A 16,819-nucleotide genomic window follows, 5' to 3' on the forward strand; every position below is an offset into this window, starting at 1 on the left:
CCACCTACATACACTTTAAGTATAAATCATCAGATTTATAAAGTTTACTTCAAGTACTGTTAAATATCAAAAATATCAATTTTAATGATTTGCCATAAAATGTGTATTACATTGCGAATTTCAAAAATCAAAATTATTTGATATCAGAAGGACATTCTTCGTATTCAGAATGCAATTCGATATGTCTGATGTGCTCTAATGTCCCACAATAAATACTGTCCAAACGTTCATACCCCTTCCCTTAAGCCACATGCGTTCACTCAAATGGATATTTTTGGAGACTTACGTCCTTTAACATGTCTGCTCAAATTGTCTCAAGCTTTTTCAGAAATATATAAGTCTAGTTCAACAATTTTAAGTTCTCTATATTTTTGTGAAAAAAAAGCAGAAATAATGGTTTAATGAAAAGGTCTATCGAAAAAGACTATCGGATAGCTCAGTGCCAGAAGAGGGCAAGTGCAATAGCTGCCATGTGTAGCTGCCATGTGTAGATGAGTACAATATAGTCCTACTGTGTGTTAAAATGTTCACATGGCAGCTATTGCAGTAAACTCACTTCTGGCAACGATCAGCCAAGGAGAGCCTGCGTAGCTCAGTTGGTAGAGCGCCTGACTCGACATCCGAGGTATGGAGTTCAAGTATCCGCACATGCAGGTATACGTCTCTACCTTTTCTTTGGAGTATCTGCATAATGGGAACCTCAAATATTAACTATAATTTCAAAAATAATAATAACTCTTAGCGTGAACGTTCATCTGTATTGACAGATTATAGAAAATTAAACTTTTGATCTCAAAACTTAGCGAGCGTAAAATTATATTGTATCCCACAAAGTGACTGGTATTTGGTACCGATAGATCCCCGGGAATTACACCCAGGCATCCCTATTACCAAATTAAGGTATTACGCTACAAGATTTTGTTTATTGGACCGTGACACACTCAAAACGTTTTTGGCATTATTCTCAAATGCCAGAAGACATAAAGGGTATATTGAAGGTATAAAACGTAGTTTATAACATTCAAAAACAGTTTTTGAAAACTTACTGGAAACAATTATAACATAATGTTATTTTTTTTAGTGTTGATATAATATTTTGTAAAAATATTTGCACGAAATATTTACAATAACATTTTAACAACCTTTTTAAAATGTTGTTGTAGTCTGTTTTCATATATAAGGTTTTAAAACGTTTCCATGTACATATTAATGACAAACCAGCTATCAACTAAACTGATATAAAGGGTGTTGGCTTTTATTAAAGTGGTTCCTTGTTATGCAAATGAGACATTATGATAAACCAGCTATCATCAAAACTGATATAAGGGTGTTGGCTTTTATTAAAGTGGTTCCTTGTTATGCAAATGAGACATTATGATAAACCAGCTATCATCAAAACTGATATAAAGGTGTTGGCTTTTATTAAAGTGGTTCCTTGTTATGCAAATGAGACATTTTACGCTCCATAGCTTTCACACTGAGATTTGGAGACTTGCTGTATGTTATTTCCCTATTTCATGTGCGACATTTACATACAAGCGAAAGTTGGTTGGTATGTTACAAAAGTTAAAGGCAGAGAAAAAGATCGAGGAAGGCCAATACAGGCTTCTGTACCCCACTGCAGGAAACACACCGAGACTGTATTGCACCATCAAAATACATAAACAAGGAGACCCGATCCGTCCCATCGTGAATTATATAGGCAGAATTGGGTACCAAACATCAAATGCACTGGCAGAAATCCTCTCGCCGTTAGTAGGGACAACCGAACACCGCCAACTCTAAACAATTCGCTGAAGAACTTACAGGTGTACTCATCGATGATGGAGACATTTTTAACTCTCACGGTCTCACTATTCACAAACACACCAATAGACAAGACATTAGAGATCATAAGAGACCGGCTTACAAAAGACACGACTTTACCCGAACGCATACGACTGAATGTCACCGACACCATGGAGCTACTAGAGTTTATTCTCACGACTACTTACTTCTCCTTCAGAGGTAACATCTACCGCCAGAAGTTTGGAGCAGCAATGGTTAGTCCTGTAAGTGCGATTTTGGCGAACCTATCCATGGAATGGCTAGAACAACAAGCTATCGCCACAGCTCCGCTTGATTGTGCACCAAAATACTGGCGCCGTTATGTGGATGACGTGCTTGAGGTCATAAAAAAGGACACCACAGAGAAACTAACTGAACATCTAAACAAGGTGGACGAAACGGGGAACATCAAGTTCACGTATGAGGAGGAGGAGGTTTCTAGCATACCGTTTCTTGATACATTAGTGGTTCGTAAACAAGATGGCAGCATTAAGCTTCTCATATACAGAAAGAAAACCCACACGGACCAATATTTGAACTTTGAGTCACAACATCCTCTACACCAGAAACTCGGGGTCATTCGTACATTAATTGACAGAATGGATAGCATAGTGACTGAGGAGGAAGATAAAAAGGAAGAAGAAAAGAAGATCAGAACCGCACTCCAAAACTGTGGATATCCTAGGTGGGCAATGGACCGTGTCAAACAGCAAATGTCAACAAGTAAAATCAAGTGTAACAGTTCAAAGAAGAGCACCGATGACAACCCGTCAAAGGGGATGGTAGTCTTACCGTACGTTGCAGGTCTCTCAGAGAAGCTAAAGCGCATCTTTTGGAAACACAAAATCGCAACTGCCATGAAACCGCACAACACTATTAAGAGTTTATTAGTGCATCCCAAAGACAAAAGAGAAACCAACCAGATGTGTGAGGTAGTCTACAACATCGACTGCAAGGGTTGTGAAAAATCCTACATAGGCGAGACAGGGAGAGCGTTTGACACACGGTTGAAGGAACACCAAAAAGATGAAAAGAAAGCAGAAACCAAGAAATACACCCGTGCAAGACGGAAAGAATCTACAACAGAATTCAACAAATCAGCAATTACGGACCACGTCGCTGCCAAAAACCATGTTATAGATTGGGAGGAGCTACAATACTTGACAGAGAAGCAAACCAGTTCAAAAGAAAAGTCAGGGAGGCCATATGGATCAGGAGAAAGGGGGCCGCCACCATGAACCGGGACATAGGCTCATACACTCTAGATCACGTATATGACTCACTGCTTGCACCATCACACCCTGGGAATGAGGCTACAGCAGGTTTCCGCGGGAGAAACAGTGAACCAAGTCACTTTTGAGAAAGCCATCATACAAGATGACGTGAGTAGTTTACTGGATTTGTTTACATAAATAAACATCAATATAATTTCGAATTCAACCATGGGTTTATGGTTCAACTGAATGAGTTTCATCATAACTAATAACATATTTTTTATTGTTAAAAATTGACTCTGGCATAGTCTAGGGCAATGCATGTACATATTAAATCATACAAATCACATATATTACCAGCTCTTATTCCTGATAAAAGTTCTGTTGCACTCAACTCTTTTTCTGGCTGGATAGTAGCTGGATAGTAGCACGTTGACTACACAAAATTGATGACTGATTCGCACTTAATACCTTTCTTTACACATAGCAGTAATCACATAAAACTGCACAACACAATAAATCTGCCCCGAAATCATGTTTCCATCATGAGTTTCATACACTGTAAAAAATGGCCGCGACTATTTCGAAATTTCCCGTAATTTTAGGAGAACCAGTCGTAAGCAAAACAGCTTTTTGTGATTAGAACCACCTACCTACCTCCACACCCACCCACACACCTACATGCAATATTACAAACCCATGTGTATCACTAACTCCCACTTAATCCTGCTTAAACACACTGAAAGTAAAATTTAAATTCCGTAATTTTACTGGTCCCGTAAAAGTACGAAGAAACCACTGGCAGCAATTTTTCTGGTTATCCCGTAAAAACAACAAATTACAAATTACATACAGCAAAGCATAGTTGGTACAGCATTTTGTTGGATGTTGGCACAGTGTTGGTAGGTGAACGTTGTGCCAACGCAATTTTGTCTGTCGGCCCAACATTACCATGATGATGGTATTTTACCTTTAGCAACCATTTGCCAACGTTGATCCAACCATTGGCAAGTAAGCCATAAAAGATACAAACCATGAAAACAAAAAATAAAAAATATTAGCTAGTATCATATACTGTGCTTGGATTGAGTTTCACATTACGTGGCTATCTATTTGACACCGAGCACAATTTGCCTAGGTTAATTTCATACTTTTCACTTACCTTAGTCAAGCTTATGAGCGCTACCAATTGAGATAACGGAGTTTCTACATTTGATGACGTGCTTTTGTTCTCGATCGATCAAGATATCTAGTATTTGTAAAAATAACTGGCACTCCATGTTCATCCATTTTTGTTACGCCTATGGACAGAAAATAGAACAGAGATTGAAAACAGCTGCACCAGGATTTGATGAAATGATAGAATAAATACAACCCATAACAACTTCTGCAGCTTAACTTCAATAAGAATTAAATTTCAAGCACCATTAGGTAAAACATTACACCATTTCGGGACATATTCTACCTCGAAAGTATCGCCTTCATTGCAGGCATAATCAAGACTCTATTATCATTTGAATACCTGAGGGTATCAACAACCGTTTATTCATGAAATTATATGAATGAACCACGTTCATACATACCAGAACATTTTGTGATTCTTACTGATAGTTCTTCAAAATAATTAAAAAAAATAACAAGTAACATTATTTAAAAAAGTTATTTTCTTTCATTTTCCATTCTCCGCAATCGCAAATCCGGGACATTAACGTTGTTTATGCTAAGCCCTCGACCAATCATGCACACTGTTATATAGCGAGTATGTATGAACAGTATATAACTTACCTTTCGGTTTCTTAATTTTGTTGACATTTGTTTTTACGGTTAAGACATCTACTAGCGCTTACTATTAGGGTCTGAGCTACCAGGAAGTCAAAACACATAAATTGTAGAAAATCCGCAATATTATCAAAATGACGGTCGACCATCTATAAAATAACAGCGATTGATGACAAGCTTTATCTTTTAGTATAACTACGCTCGTACTGGCACGTCACATTGTCTCGTCGCTTAATTGGCATTGAAGTTATTACATCAACGCGACAATAGCAATGAATGAACTGCAAACCAGTCTTATTGCCCTTATTGAATGCTATTATTTGTATTCTTGAATCAGCGGTTACTATAGTAACACATGTAAATGAAGAGTAAATTGTTAATTTGGTTTCGTCTACAACATGAAATTGCAAGCACCGCTCGTCTCTTAGACGAGTTGTAAAAATACATGACTATGAAATTCACTTGGCTATTCAATTTGAAATCCACCCACCCCTATTGAAGATTTGAACTTAGTCGCCCACACAGGGGGTGTAGATTTGAAATGAAGTCACCCATTCAGAAAATTCCTTCATGTAGGAGATTAAGCCACGATTTCTAAAAGGGTGTGTGGATTTCAACTGAATGTCAATTTGTTACATTGCCGGCAATATAAAGTTATTCAATCGAGCAAAATAATGTCAAATGTCGTGACGAGGGGTTTAAAAGAGGTCGACTTACCGGAAAAAGTGTCTTTGTACACGATTTTAGGTAATCTGGTTAAAACTTTTTTTTTCAAGATGCCGGCGGCCACCATCTTGGATTTCTGGGTAAATATGAGTTCGTAATGTCAAAGTAATGTCAAATTTGAAATCCTTGTGGTCCACTTATCCAAAAAAGTGTCTTTGTACACGATTTAAGGTCCTCTTGTTCAAAACTAAATTTTTCAAGATGGTGCCGGCCACCATCTTGGATTTCTGAGTGAAAATGATGCCGTAATGTCAAACTAATGTCAGAATAGAAAAAATAGTACTCGACATATCCGAAAAAGTGTCCTTGTGCATGATTATAGGTGCTCTGGTTCAAAACTTAAATTTTCAAAATGGTGGTGGCGGCCATTTTGGATTTTGGCCTCTAGCGAAAAATGCCGGGATTTTCGCGAGGGACATGGTGGCTATTTTTTTTCTAAATGGTCCATATAAGTCGAATCAATCGTCAAACCTTACTAGCCAGAGAGTGGTCACCAAAGTGAACTTTTTCACCTAACTAGTAGAAACATTCAAACATGATCATTTGTTGTTCATTTGTATGAAGATCGCTATATTAAACTGATCATAATACGAAGATAGACCTATACAGTAGGTTTCAGTAGGCTAGTGCTTGCAAGGTGTAAATTAATTGAATGAGAGATTCCCGGGGAGAGATTTGAATAATGTTTCATTTTCCTGACACTTTTTAATTAAAATCATTTTTAATTGAACTTGCATATTTCTTCTACAAGATATATTTTTCTTTAGAAATGCAACTAAAATTGCATCCGTATTAAACCAATGAACCAATTGTCATTTTGTGCCTTAGGCAACCTTGATGCTCCACCTTGGTCTGAAGATGGAAATGAAAACAGGCGAGAGACCAATGAATAATCTATATATGTTCGCTACACTATATGCCGTATGCAAGTCAACATAATTATATTTTGTTTGATAATTTTTTTCATTTCACTAGCGTACTAAAAAATGCAATCCAATCAAATACAGAAATATATCGGTGAAAAAATGTACCACAAAATTCCTGAAGGTCATGTTGATTTTGCTCTGTTGAACAGTGCCATGCAGTTTACATGGTTTATGACTTTCTTTAGATTAGTTCATTAGTTCATTTTTGAAAACGATGAGTAGTCATGTTTTAATTTTATGAAGGTTTTGTATAGAGCTATTGTTTTAGAATTTTATTTTATTCCCAATGAGTCTGACTCTCAGTTACAAGCTGTATCAAACTGATTGGCCTCCATCGAGTGTGATAGTTTATGAAAAACCTGCTCCTATCAAAATGAAACAATGCAAGAATACTTAACTTTTATGACATTTTATGGCAAACAAGTATTGGTGGACCTTATCTTGCATTTTTATGTGGCAATCTTTGTCTGTTGCAACTGCAAACGTGATGTGTAGCAATCATTTTGATACAGCAAGATAGATTATCTTGCCAAGTCGTCTTATAAACCTTGTTTTAACAGTCAATAAGATGAGAACAATTATGTGTTCATGCATGTTGCTGTTAGAGATAAATATCTTGCCATCTAATGGCACTTACAACGTTCCGTATAAAACAGTTTTATTCGAAACAAATTGAAGTCCTAATATTTTGTAATGAAACACTTACATATTATTGTAAGCATTGCAGTCTGTGATAAACGTCGTTACGGTTTTCTGCTGGTCATTTCATGTATGCTCGCGCGAATAATGAGATGCCGGTTGATTTAGACCTACACACATTAAAATCCCAATAAGAAGCGTAATGGAATAGACGTTTACATATGTACACACTACTAGGAAAATGATGTTCACTTTCATAATCTAATTTAGAAGGAGATAGATCATCGCCATAATTTAGTGTTTTGTGCGAAGCCGTCCCAAATCTTGTACATTCCATTAAATGATTTGATCTACAGACGTACGTCACTGGTGTCCATTAAATTATATCTATCCCCAAATAGAGGTTCTGTAATGAGGCGTTTGGGTCAGAAAATTATCATAAACAGATAGAAAATCCATAATTTCATAAATAAGAAGCTTTGTCAATTCACGGAAGATTATGTTCCTTCAAAGTTTGTCTCATCGTATATAATAGCCAATACCGGATTAAGGGAGGGGTAATGGGCAGGAACCTGGTTTGAATTCCAGAGGGAGTGTGCCTGCAAGAGACACAGTCATCAGAAAAGGAATAGCTCAGATCGCGCGCCAAATAAGTTAGCAGTTCAGAAATTGATATTTTTCCCAGCCTTGAAAAAAAATTAGGCAGAGCTGGGAATTGAACCCGGGACCTCGCGGTTCTGAAACTCAATGCATTACCACTAAGCCAACTTGCTATTTGCTGTGAGAAGTTTGATAGTAGTCCTTGATATTGCTGAATAGAATAAATCAATACTGATATTTATCTAATGTACGATGTTATTCAAATGTCAGTAAATAAACAAATAAATAAAAAGACATAGGACCCGTAAATAAATAAATAAATACATAATGCAGAATGCAGTTAGTATTTTAGTTACTAAATTCCAAATATTCCATTATTTATAATTTCCTGCTATACACGGACAGGAGCTGTGCTTTTAATATCCGCGCCTAATCAATAATGGGTATTTCACTACATAGTCAAACTGCTGTGTGCCCTGACGGATTATGTACTGACCAACTGCTAAACCAATAAGTCTTTTATCTGTATGCTTTATAACCATGATAACAGATTAAGAGTCTGTAACAAGGTCGGTCATTGGCGGCTTGCTAATCGGTTCTGGCATTATACAAAGAGCAGCACCAATCACAGCACATGTTTGATAATGGGCAACCAATGTATCCATAATAGTATAGTTTAGGCGCAAGCTTTCATGTGGGAAATATGAACACATTCTCGCTAGTCGTACCCTTTTTCGAGATATTGATACGGCGCTAAAGGCTACGGCTTTCCCAGACACAGCGACGAACCCTCTAAACAGAGGTAAGTTACCATCTTGTTACAAGGAATTCAAAGTAATTTTATCATCAATAGATCCACATAGAGAAATACGACATCTATTGTGAGCCAATCTGCATTCTGTTGCCTGCAAAAGCCGACGATCAGGTAAAAAATCTAAAAGAAGCGTGACTAGATATTTGCGTTAATTTCATTATACGTTTAAAACGCATTGAAAACGCCAAATTGCAGACATAAAATATATAATATTAGTAAATCACCCAAGCAGATGTGGAAAAGAACTGCAATAACAATAACAAACTATGTGCCCAAAGAGTTGTCTTTGGCATGTCGCTTTTTTGAAATATCACTAAAAATATCAAATTTTGGAAAAACGCCCCAAAATTTAAAACAAACACGAACCTTCCAAAATAAATACATATTCACACTCAGCGGCCCAGTGACTACCTGCCGCTGTGATTTGGGGGGTAACGCGTTGCTTCTCTTCTCCAGATACCTGTACTTCAAGTTCCAAGTTCAAGACTGCCAAGAAAACCAAATCTGACTGGACATACTGTAATGAACTGAAGAAAATTGGTCAAACTGAGTACCGTAACAGATACTACTCTTAATTTCCACAAAAACATCAGATCCAGGACATGGTCTGCGAGGACTTTTAAGCTTAAAAGCTTGAAGCCCAAGAAGGTTTTGGAACCTTACGTACGGATGTGGCTTTTCGTCAGGGCTGAATAGAATTTGTTATAGTAACAGCAGACTAACGTAGAACCGATTTAGGAAGTAGAGCCCAATACGTAACCTCATGGTAACAAAAGCCCAATAGGCAGACATTTGTGCAAAATAGTTTGTCAACAGTTAAATGACATTCTCTGAGAATGTTTTCAAAAATGTTTTATCAATGTTATTAAAACGTTTTTATACCCTTTATTATAACCCGATATTTAGTTGTGAGTGAGTTTGCTGGGCTACAATTTCATTGATTTGTTTAAATATAATAACAAACAACCACAGCTCAATATATAAAATGTAATATAAATTAGATATATTCAGTTTTTGCAAGTTTTTGCATTGGGCTGGATGATTTATATTTTGCCACTTTTTGTTCAACCCAATTCGTATCAAATTGTTTCGTATTGGGCTTTTGTTACGTATTAGGCTCTTACAATCGTCCTGTGATTGGATAAAGATAAGATGAGCAGATATATAACTTTCAATTCTCCATTAACTATAAATCATCTTCTATTTTCTGGCAGTTACTAAACTATTAGAGTGAGTAGACTGATAAATGTGTTTGTACAGTGCATAGACATCGTCAATATTATGGAGCAATGTACACTGTAAAATACGTTTTAACGCGGTTTGATGTTTTGGTTCCTCACATAATCACGGAATTTTCTGTGGCACATTCAGTCTTGTTTAAATAATGATGAACTTTGATCAGTCATATCGCTCAAGTCAGGTCAGCTTCTAAACAAGGAATACAAAGGAAAAACAGTTTATTGCCATCAAATTGAGCATGACTATTTATTTAAATATTGGTATTCAAATGCCATGGACGAAGAATATTTGCAAGCAGTGAGAACTAACAACTTAGAGGCTGTTGAGAATCTATTATGCAGTGATACAGATCCAGCTGATGTCAACGAACAGGACGAAGAAGGCCGTACAGCATTGGTTATTGCCATTGAATCTGGCTATTATGGTAAGCTTATCATTTATAGGGCTAATCTATTGGCCTCTTTTCATTTCATTTCATGTCGGAGAATATAGAAAGTTATGTGGGAACCAGTTGTAGTAACTACAAATTTCGAACGTTTGAGGACTTGTTCTCAAGTTGTAGAATGTGCCACAGGGTGTCTTCAGTGTTAATTATTTTCATTATAAATGTCGCAAAATATTAATATTGACAATAATTAACAACCTGTTTGACCTCTCCATATATTAATACATTGCTCACCTGTGTTTTCATACCATATTTGGTGGTGAAAAATGAATAAAAATGTGTAATTTGCAATCATTTTTGGAGCAACGATTTCTTCGAACCGACGCGTCGCGACGGCTAAGTGTGTATGTGAATGCACATTAAACACATACAAACATATACACAGCACCTGTTGGAACTCCCGGTCGGAGCCGGGAATGAGAAACTTTACATTGTTTTGGATGTTTTTCCACCATGGTGGGATAATTCTGAATTGACACTTAATTTGGATGTACTTTGTCTTGGGTCCAATCTCTATCATGGAAAGTTTGCTATATCTGTCTAAATATATGATTGTTTGTTCTAGATTTGGGTTTTAGCGTTTCATATTTGAAAGAACTAATGTTTAATTGCAACATTTTGAAACCACAAACCAAAACTGGTGCTATGATGTACAAGATTGGGCTACGAGTATGCATTTTACCAAGTTAGCAATAGGTAATTGCTTCATTTTGCATATGCATGACTTTCTTTATTATACTCAAAATCGGATTTTATTATACATGTTATAAGGAAGTTGTTTACGTGCATTAGGCTCCTTCACAGCCGGTTTCTGTCGTGTATGTTTGCGAGTGAGCCACAAGCAGACTGTGTGGACTACAGGACAAAATACCTGTTTCTGACTATAACTATTAGCAAGGTCTGGATTTGGCATCCTACTGATAATGGTTAATTGAAAATCTGAGAAAATAAACACTTATTTTGTAAACAGATGATACTCTGTGATTATTTATGGATGGAAACTTAGGAAATTGCTGTTAATGGAATAATTGATATATTAAACATACATTTTGTTTTGTCAACTATAAAAATCCATTCACAAAAAAGGTTTTTAGGAACCATTTGACATTAAATATTTTGAACAATATTGCTCTATGAAAAATGATATAAACGCACCCCTGCTGATCCAGGTTACTGATAAGCTGTCAACAAGTGACCACTAATTCAACAATTATAATGAACAATTATCTGACCAGACAGGAACCAAGCTGGGTATAAGGTGCCCAGGCACATGCACTGTTAACTAGGGTTAGTTTATACCATCACTGCACTAATTGATGTTGGGCGTGACACTAGTGGGGGGGGGTGGTTAAATACCAGTAATTGGGGTAGATAGTTGCTTTGGTTTTATACATTTTGGTAGAGCAACTGGGCAGTTAGTAGTAACAATTATAATCAACACATTCAGAAAATAAAGATTGAATTGAGCCAGGGAACCCTTGGGATTGAGTAATCAGCCTTTTTGATTATAATTGTTAAAAGGTCATCTGAGCCTGAGGTGGAATAATTATATATTATTGAATTGTCAGAATGTTCAAAGTCATGTCATAAAACGTAATCACAAAGTCGTCTGAATATAGATTGTTGGATTGATGCGAAACTCGGTGGATGTGATTTCCATTGATCCCTTTGTTTGTACAAGTATAAATTAAGTATAAATTAAATATAGACCTATTTAACACACATTTTTAGCTTATAGTATGTCATTGCTGGTATTCGTGGTAACAACATTTCCAACCCGGTTAGTTGTGCATGTGCTACACATAAAAAATTACTAGCATTCCAAGTACTTGTCAATGTAAAATTATGAAACATGAATTTCATCCATGGTGTTGTCTTTTTAAAGACATTTCTTGTTTACATGTAATATCACAAAATAGATAAAGGTCAGCAAGGCTCAATGGATTTTTTGCCATATTACTGAGGTAACAAACCACCTTAGATATGGCAAAATATTCTTTGTTTAACCTGCTTTTGCAAGCGGAACAATCTGAGACAATTTTTACCAAACAAGAGCGATTATTGCACCGCAAACTGGTGTACCGAGCTAAGTGCACACTTTTAGGAGTAGACACATGGTTTTCATTTAATTGCATTCTATTTTTAGTTATTAATTTCAGTAGTAGATCCCTGGTTTTCATTTAATTGTATTCTATTTTTAATTATTAATTTAAAACTAAAGCCATATACCAGTATGCGTAATTTTTTTATTATTTTACCAAGTTTAAGGGCTGGGGTATGAACGTTTGGACAGTATTTATTTTGGGACATTAGAGCACATCAGACATATCGAATTGCATTCTGAATATGAAGAATGTCATTCCGATATCAAATAATTTAGATTTTTTGAAATTCGCAATTTAATACACATTTTTATGGCAAATCATTAAAATTGATATTTTGATATTTAACAGTACTTGAAGTAAACTTTATAAATCTGATGATTTATACTTTAAGTGTATGTAGCTGGGAGGAAAAGCCAATTGAAAATTTTGACCTTTCGTATTAAAGATATGGATTTTTTTCCCAAAACACCAAAAAAAATTAGGTCTTTTGGGAAAAAATCCATATCTTCAATATGAAAGGTCAAAATTTTCAATTGACCGTCGGCTTTTCCTCCCTGCTACATACACTTTAAGAATATATCATTAGATTTATATAATTCACTTCGAGGCCAGTTATATATCAACAATTTGACAAATATCAAATTTTTATAATTTGTCATAAAATTTGTATTATATTGTGATTTTAAAAATGAAAATTATTTGATATCAGAAAGACATGCTTCGTATTCAGAATGCAATTCGATAGGTCTGAGGTGCTCCCATGTCCCAAAAAAAATACTGTCGAAACGCAATAAACGCTCATTTTGGATCCCTTAAGACCAACCGACCAGCACCATGATAGCGATACTGTTTGACCCCGTTGACCCCAGACCTTTGACTCCGGATGATCTCGGTTTGATGACATTTAACACGACCTTATTTTAGGCTTGTCCTCTAATTACACATTTCAACTAAATGTAGTTTATAACACTCCTCTGTTCCTCTGAATTTTGCGAGATTTGGATCAAAACTGAATATTTGGTATTTATTTAATTTAAATTTATTATTACTATGTTACAAACTTTAAGTTCAATTGAGCTGCAGCGGGATAGCGATACTGTTTTACCATATCCCGTTGACCCCATATGACATTTGACCTCGGTTGACCTCTGCCTGATGACCTTTGACCTCGGATGACATTGATTAATATGTTAATGAAATTAATTCAATTATTTATGTTTTATTTATTCATTTAACTGGGGTTATAGGACCTTTATTTCACCTATACCGATTTGCCTTGTTGCCACGTGTCATAACCTGTTGACCACACAGCTGCACTGAAGCTCACTTGCATCTTTTGCCATGTGAGGGAGGAGTAAAATGGACGCAACTTGAAAAGTATAAAGAGAAGAACCCCGGTTTTTTTTATTGTATTTCTTACTTTTTCTCTTTGATTTGATACCACTCGGAGGGTTATAGCTTCGTGGCATTGCGAGATATGCCCATTTAAGACCAAAATGTTAGTCATTTTAGTAAGCTAGTAAGTAAGTTATAGTAAGCTAGTAACATACACTGATATAGGGTGGTACCGCTATGCGGTCCACCAAAAAATAAGAGAATTTTTATTTTGTTTGTCCCCTGTGGAATCCAAATTTTGACATTTGACTTTCCCCTTATAACTCAAGAGCTTATTACGAGAAGAATATATTGTTATGGTTTGTAAAAAGATTTGATTACTTTGATTTTTCACCCCTTGCATGAGCGGCCATTTTGGATTTATTCAAAAATGTTGATATGTTTTTGTGTGATCTTTTGGGAAATGGACGGTAATTGCATAATTTGACTTTGCTAACAGGCAGCACGAGCAATATACTGGCTGGTATATAGCGTGGGCTATGTGCAGACCAATGAATCATACATTCAAAGGCATACCGTATGAGACCAGAGTTCTTTAAACTCAGTTGTGTCTAAAAGGCTAAAATGGACATGAGGAAATACCGGGGAGGGAGTATTCTTCGATATTATGCTAAGTGGTATTTCTCCCTAATCCGTCTTTCTACAACTTGTGTATAATTGTGGGAAATATTAATTTATGAAATATAATGCAGGTATACTGCCCTATTAAAAACCGCAGTATTTGAAAAGAATCTAGCAAATATTGTGTTTTAACTTATATACGAAGTGCATTATGATACGGTAGTTTATGACCAAAGTAAATACTGCATTCTTACCCGGGGTTCTTACCTAGGAAGGAAGATGAGGCTCGTGATAATCTACCCAATATAAATATTTACAATGAACGGACAAATAACGAGTACGATTGATATGTCAATAGTCCTGTGCAGCCGTATTTGAATTATGAAATCCCATAATATATTCGCCTGATTTGATATCATAGAATGAAGGAGTTTAACAGTACATTGAGGAAACTGACTCGGTATACATAAAAATTAATTCGTAAAAATGCACTGCAGATATCTTTGAAGTACCAAACGGGAGACCGTAAACTGACATTGCAGTGCACGTCAATTTTATTTGTCACGTTTTCTTGTGTATTAAAGCCATATTATAACATTTGCTGAGGAAGACGCCCTCACTGAATTTTTAAAATTCCTTTTTTTTACACGATTAAATTGTACTTTATTAAACCAATATACCCTGCAAAAATCAAGACTCTAGGTGCTGTAGTTTTGTCAAAATCCGAGATTTTGAATAAAACGCCGGAACCAGCACTTTATTATTACGATGGAATTATTAGTCGAACGCATACACGATGTTCATAACACACAGTACGTTCGTGCGGGCCGGTGATATACACAACAAAGGGTCGTACCACAACATGACCGAAGGAGTGGTACGTATTGGCGACATGTGCGCTGGTAGTAAATTCCAATTTTCTTTGCTTTGCCGTAGTTGTTCGGCGCAAAAATAAAATGTAAAAAAAACAGTAAAAGCTAACATTTTATGGCAAAGAAATGCTAATCTATTTTGTTTGAAAATGTTATAATATGGCTTTAAGAAAAAATTGTGTCTTTCTATCTGTAATTGTTTTAATAATTAAAATGCTGTTTAGTATCAAAATCGGTCTGTTTATAATTTATTTTCGAAATGCAAGCTTGTTTTGAGTCCGGATAATAAGCAGAAACCGACTCAAAAGTTATATGTTAAATTTGATCTCTTAAGTTTTTATTTGCCTTAATATTTAACAAGCAATGTTCTTATCTGTATACCCAGGCTGTATACATAAAGCAATATAATACTCTGCAATAACAATTCGCCGTTGAAGTACTGATGTAAGGTTCTCTGTTGCACGCAGTTTATCATATAACATGAATAAAGACCTCGATCCTAATTCTATAAAATTATCGCAATACCGTATGCTGGTCACTCCCACTTTCTGTAAGATTAGTGTCTTTGAAAAGAGCGGTATCGTACGTATGTTGTAACAAACAAAAATTATGCATAATATCACTTATTGATTGCATTGAATGATACGTGGTCAAGGACATTTCTTAAGCTTCTACAATAAGCTTTGTTTTTATAAAATCGGTTATCTACAAGCGAAGATATAGCCGTTTCTGTAAAGTAGCTCTACAACAGCTTGGGCCACTTTCGTGTTTTTGTGTAGCAAAAGTGACTAAATTGGGTTGAATCATGAAGCAAATGGGTAAATGGGGCATTAAAGTGGTATTGTGATTTATAAATTTGGTATAAATATCATAATATCTATTTCCTAATGTCAATTATGTGAAAGAAAAACATGAATAACCTTTGTTTATGTTCCGGGATCTTTGACGATAAGCATGCGAGTTCATTTTACACGGTACAAGCTTGATAATGTGACCCAACGATTGAGTAAAATTTGGCATGGCGTTTGAACCTGAACTAGGAAACTAACCAAGTAAAGTTATTCTGCCAGCCAAGGTATGACTGATCTACTTAATATCATATTTATACCATGACCCCCATTTATTTTATTTTGCTGAAAAGCAAAAATGCAATTGCTAATCATGGAATTCGTTTTACGCGTAACAAGCTTGATACGCGCGAAAATGTCAACTTGTTTTTTGGAATAGGATTATAGCGTTTCAGCCCGAACTATATAGTAAAGAAATCAAGTTTTCTGTTAGCCAAGATGTTGCTGTATTGTACATGCTTTTACTACTTTTACTTTATGTACTTGGTTTCAGATTTGATGCTGCTACTTCTTCAAAACAAAATTAACATCGGAGATGGATTACTCTACGCAGTACAAATCCAATCAGTTCGTGCAGTCACAATCATATGCCAAGCCACGACAACTCGAGTTGAAAACAATGAGGTAGCTATTTTGTTTCATGTTTTGTTTTTTGATCCAACCACATAAAATTATTTGCTTCTCGCGAACAGGCCAGTATGCAGGGGCGTATGTGGGACGGGACTTCCAAAAAGTGGAGCGTTTTCTAATGAAAAATGCATTTGCGCAGATTTTCTTTGTAAAAAGTGAATTTACCTTTCCCCCTTAACAGTGTACTTCGCTGATTTTT

At 35.8% G+C, this 16,819-nt stretch overlaps 1 protein-coding gene across 1 annotated transcript; it reads left to right on the plus strand.

Annotated features, from left to right (window-relative positions):
* Positions 1–1,823: 1,823 nt before the first annotated feature.
* On the plus strand, positions 1,824–3,065 carry LOC140150336 (uncharacterized). Its single transcript, XM_072172344.1, has one exon. It carries the CDS (start codon positions 1,824–1,826, stop codon positions 3,063–3,065), a length of 1,242 nt encoding a protein of 413 aa, XP_072028445.1.
* The last annotated feature ends 13,754 nt before the right edge of the window (positions 3,066–16,819 follow it).

This window comes from Amphiura filiformis, chromosome 4 (genome assembly GCF_039555335.1).
Source record: "Amphiura filiformis chromosome 4, Afil_fr2py, whole genome shotgun sequence".
Taxonomy (NCBI): Eukaryota; Metazoa; Echinodermata; class Ophiuroidea; order Amphilepidida; family Amphiuridae; genus Amphiura; species Amphiura filiformis.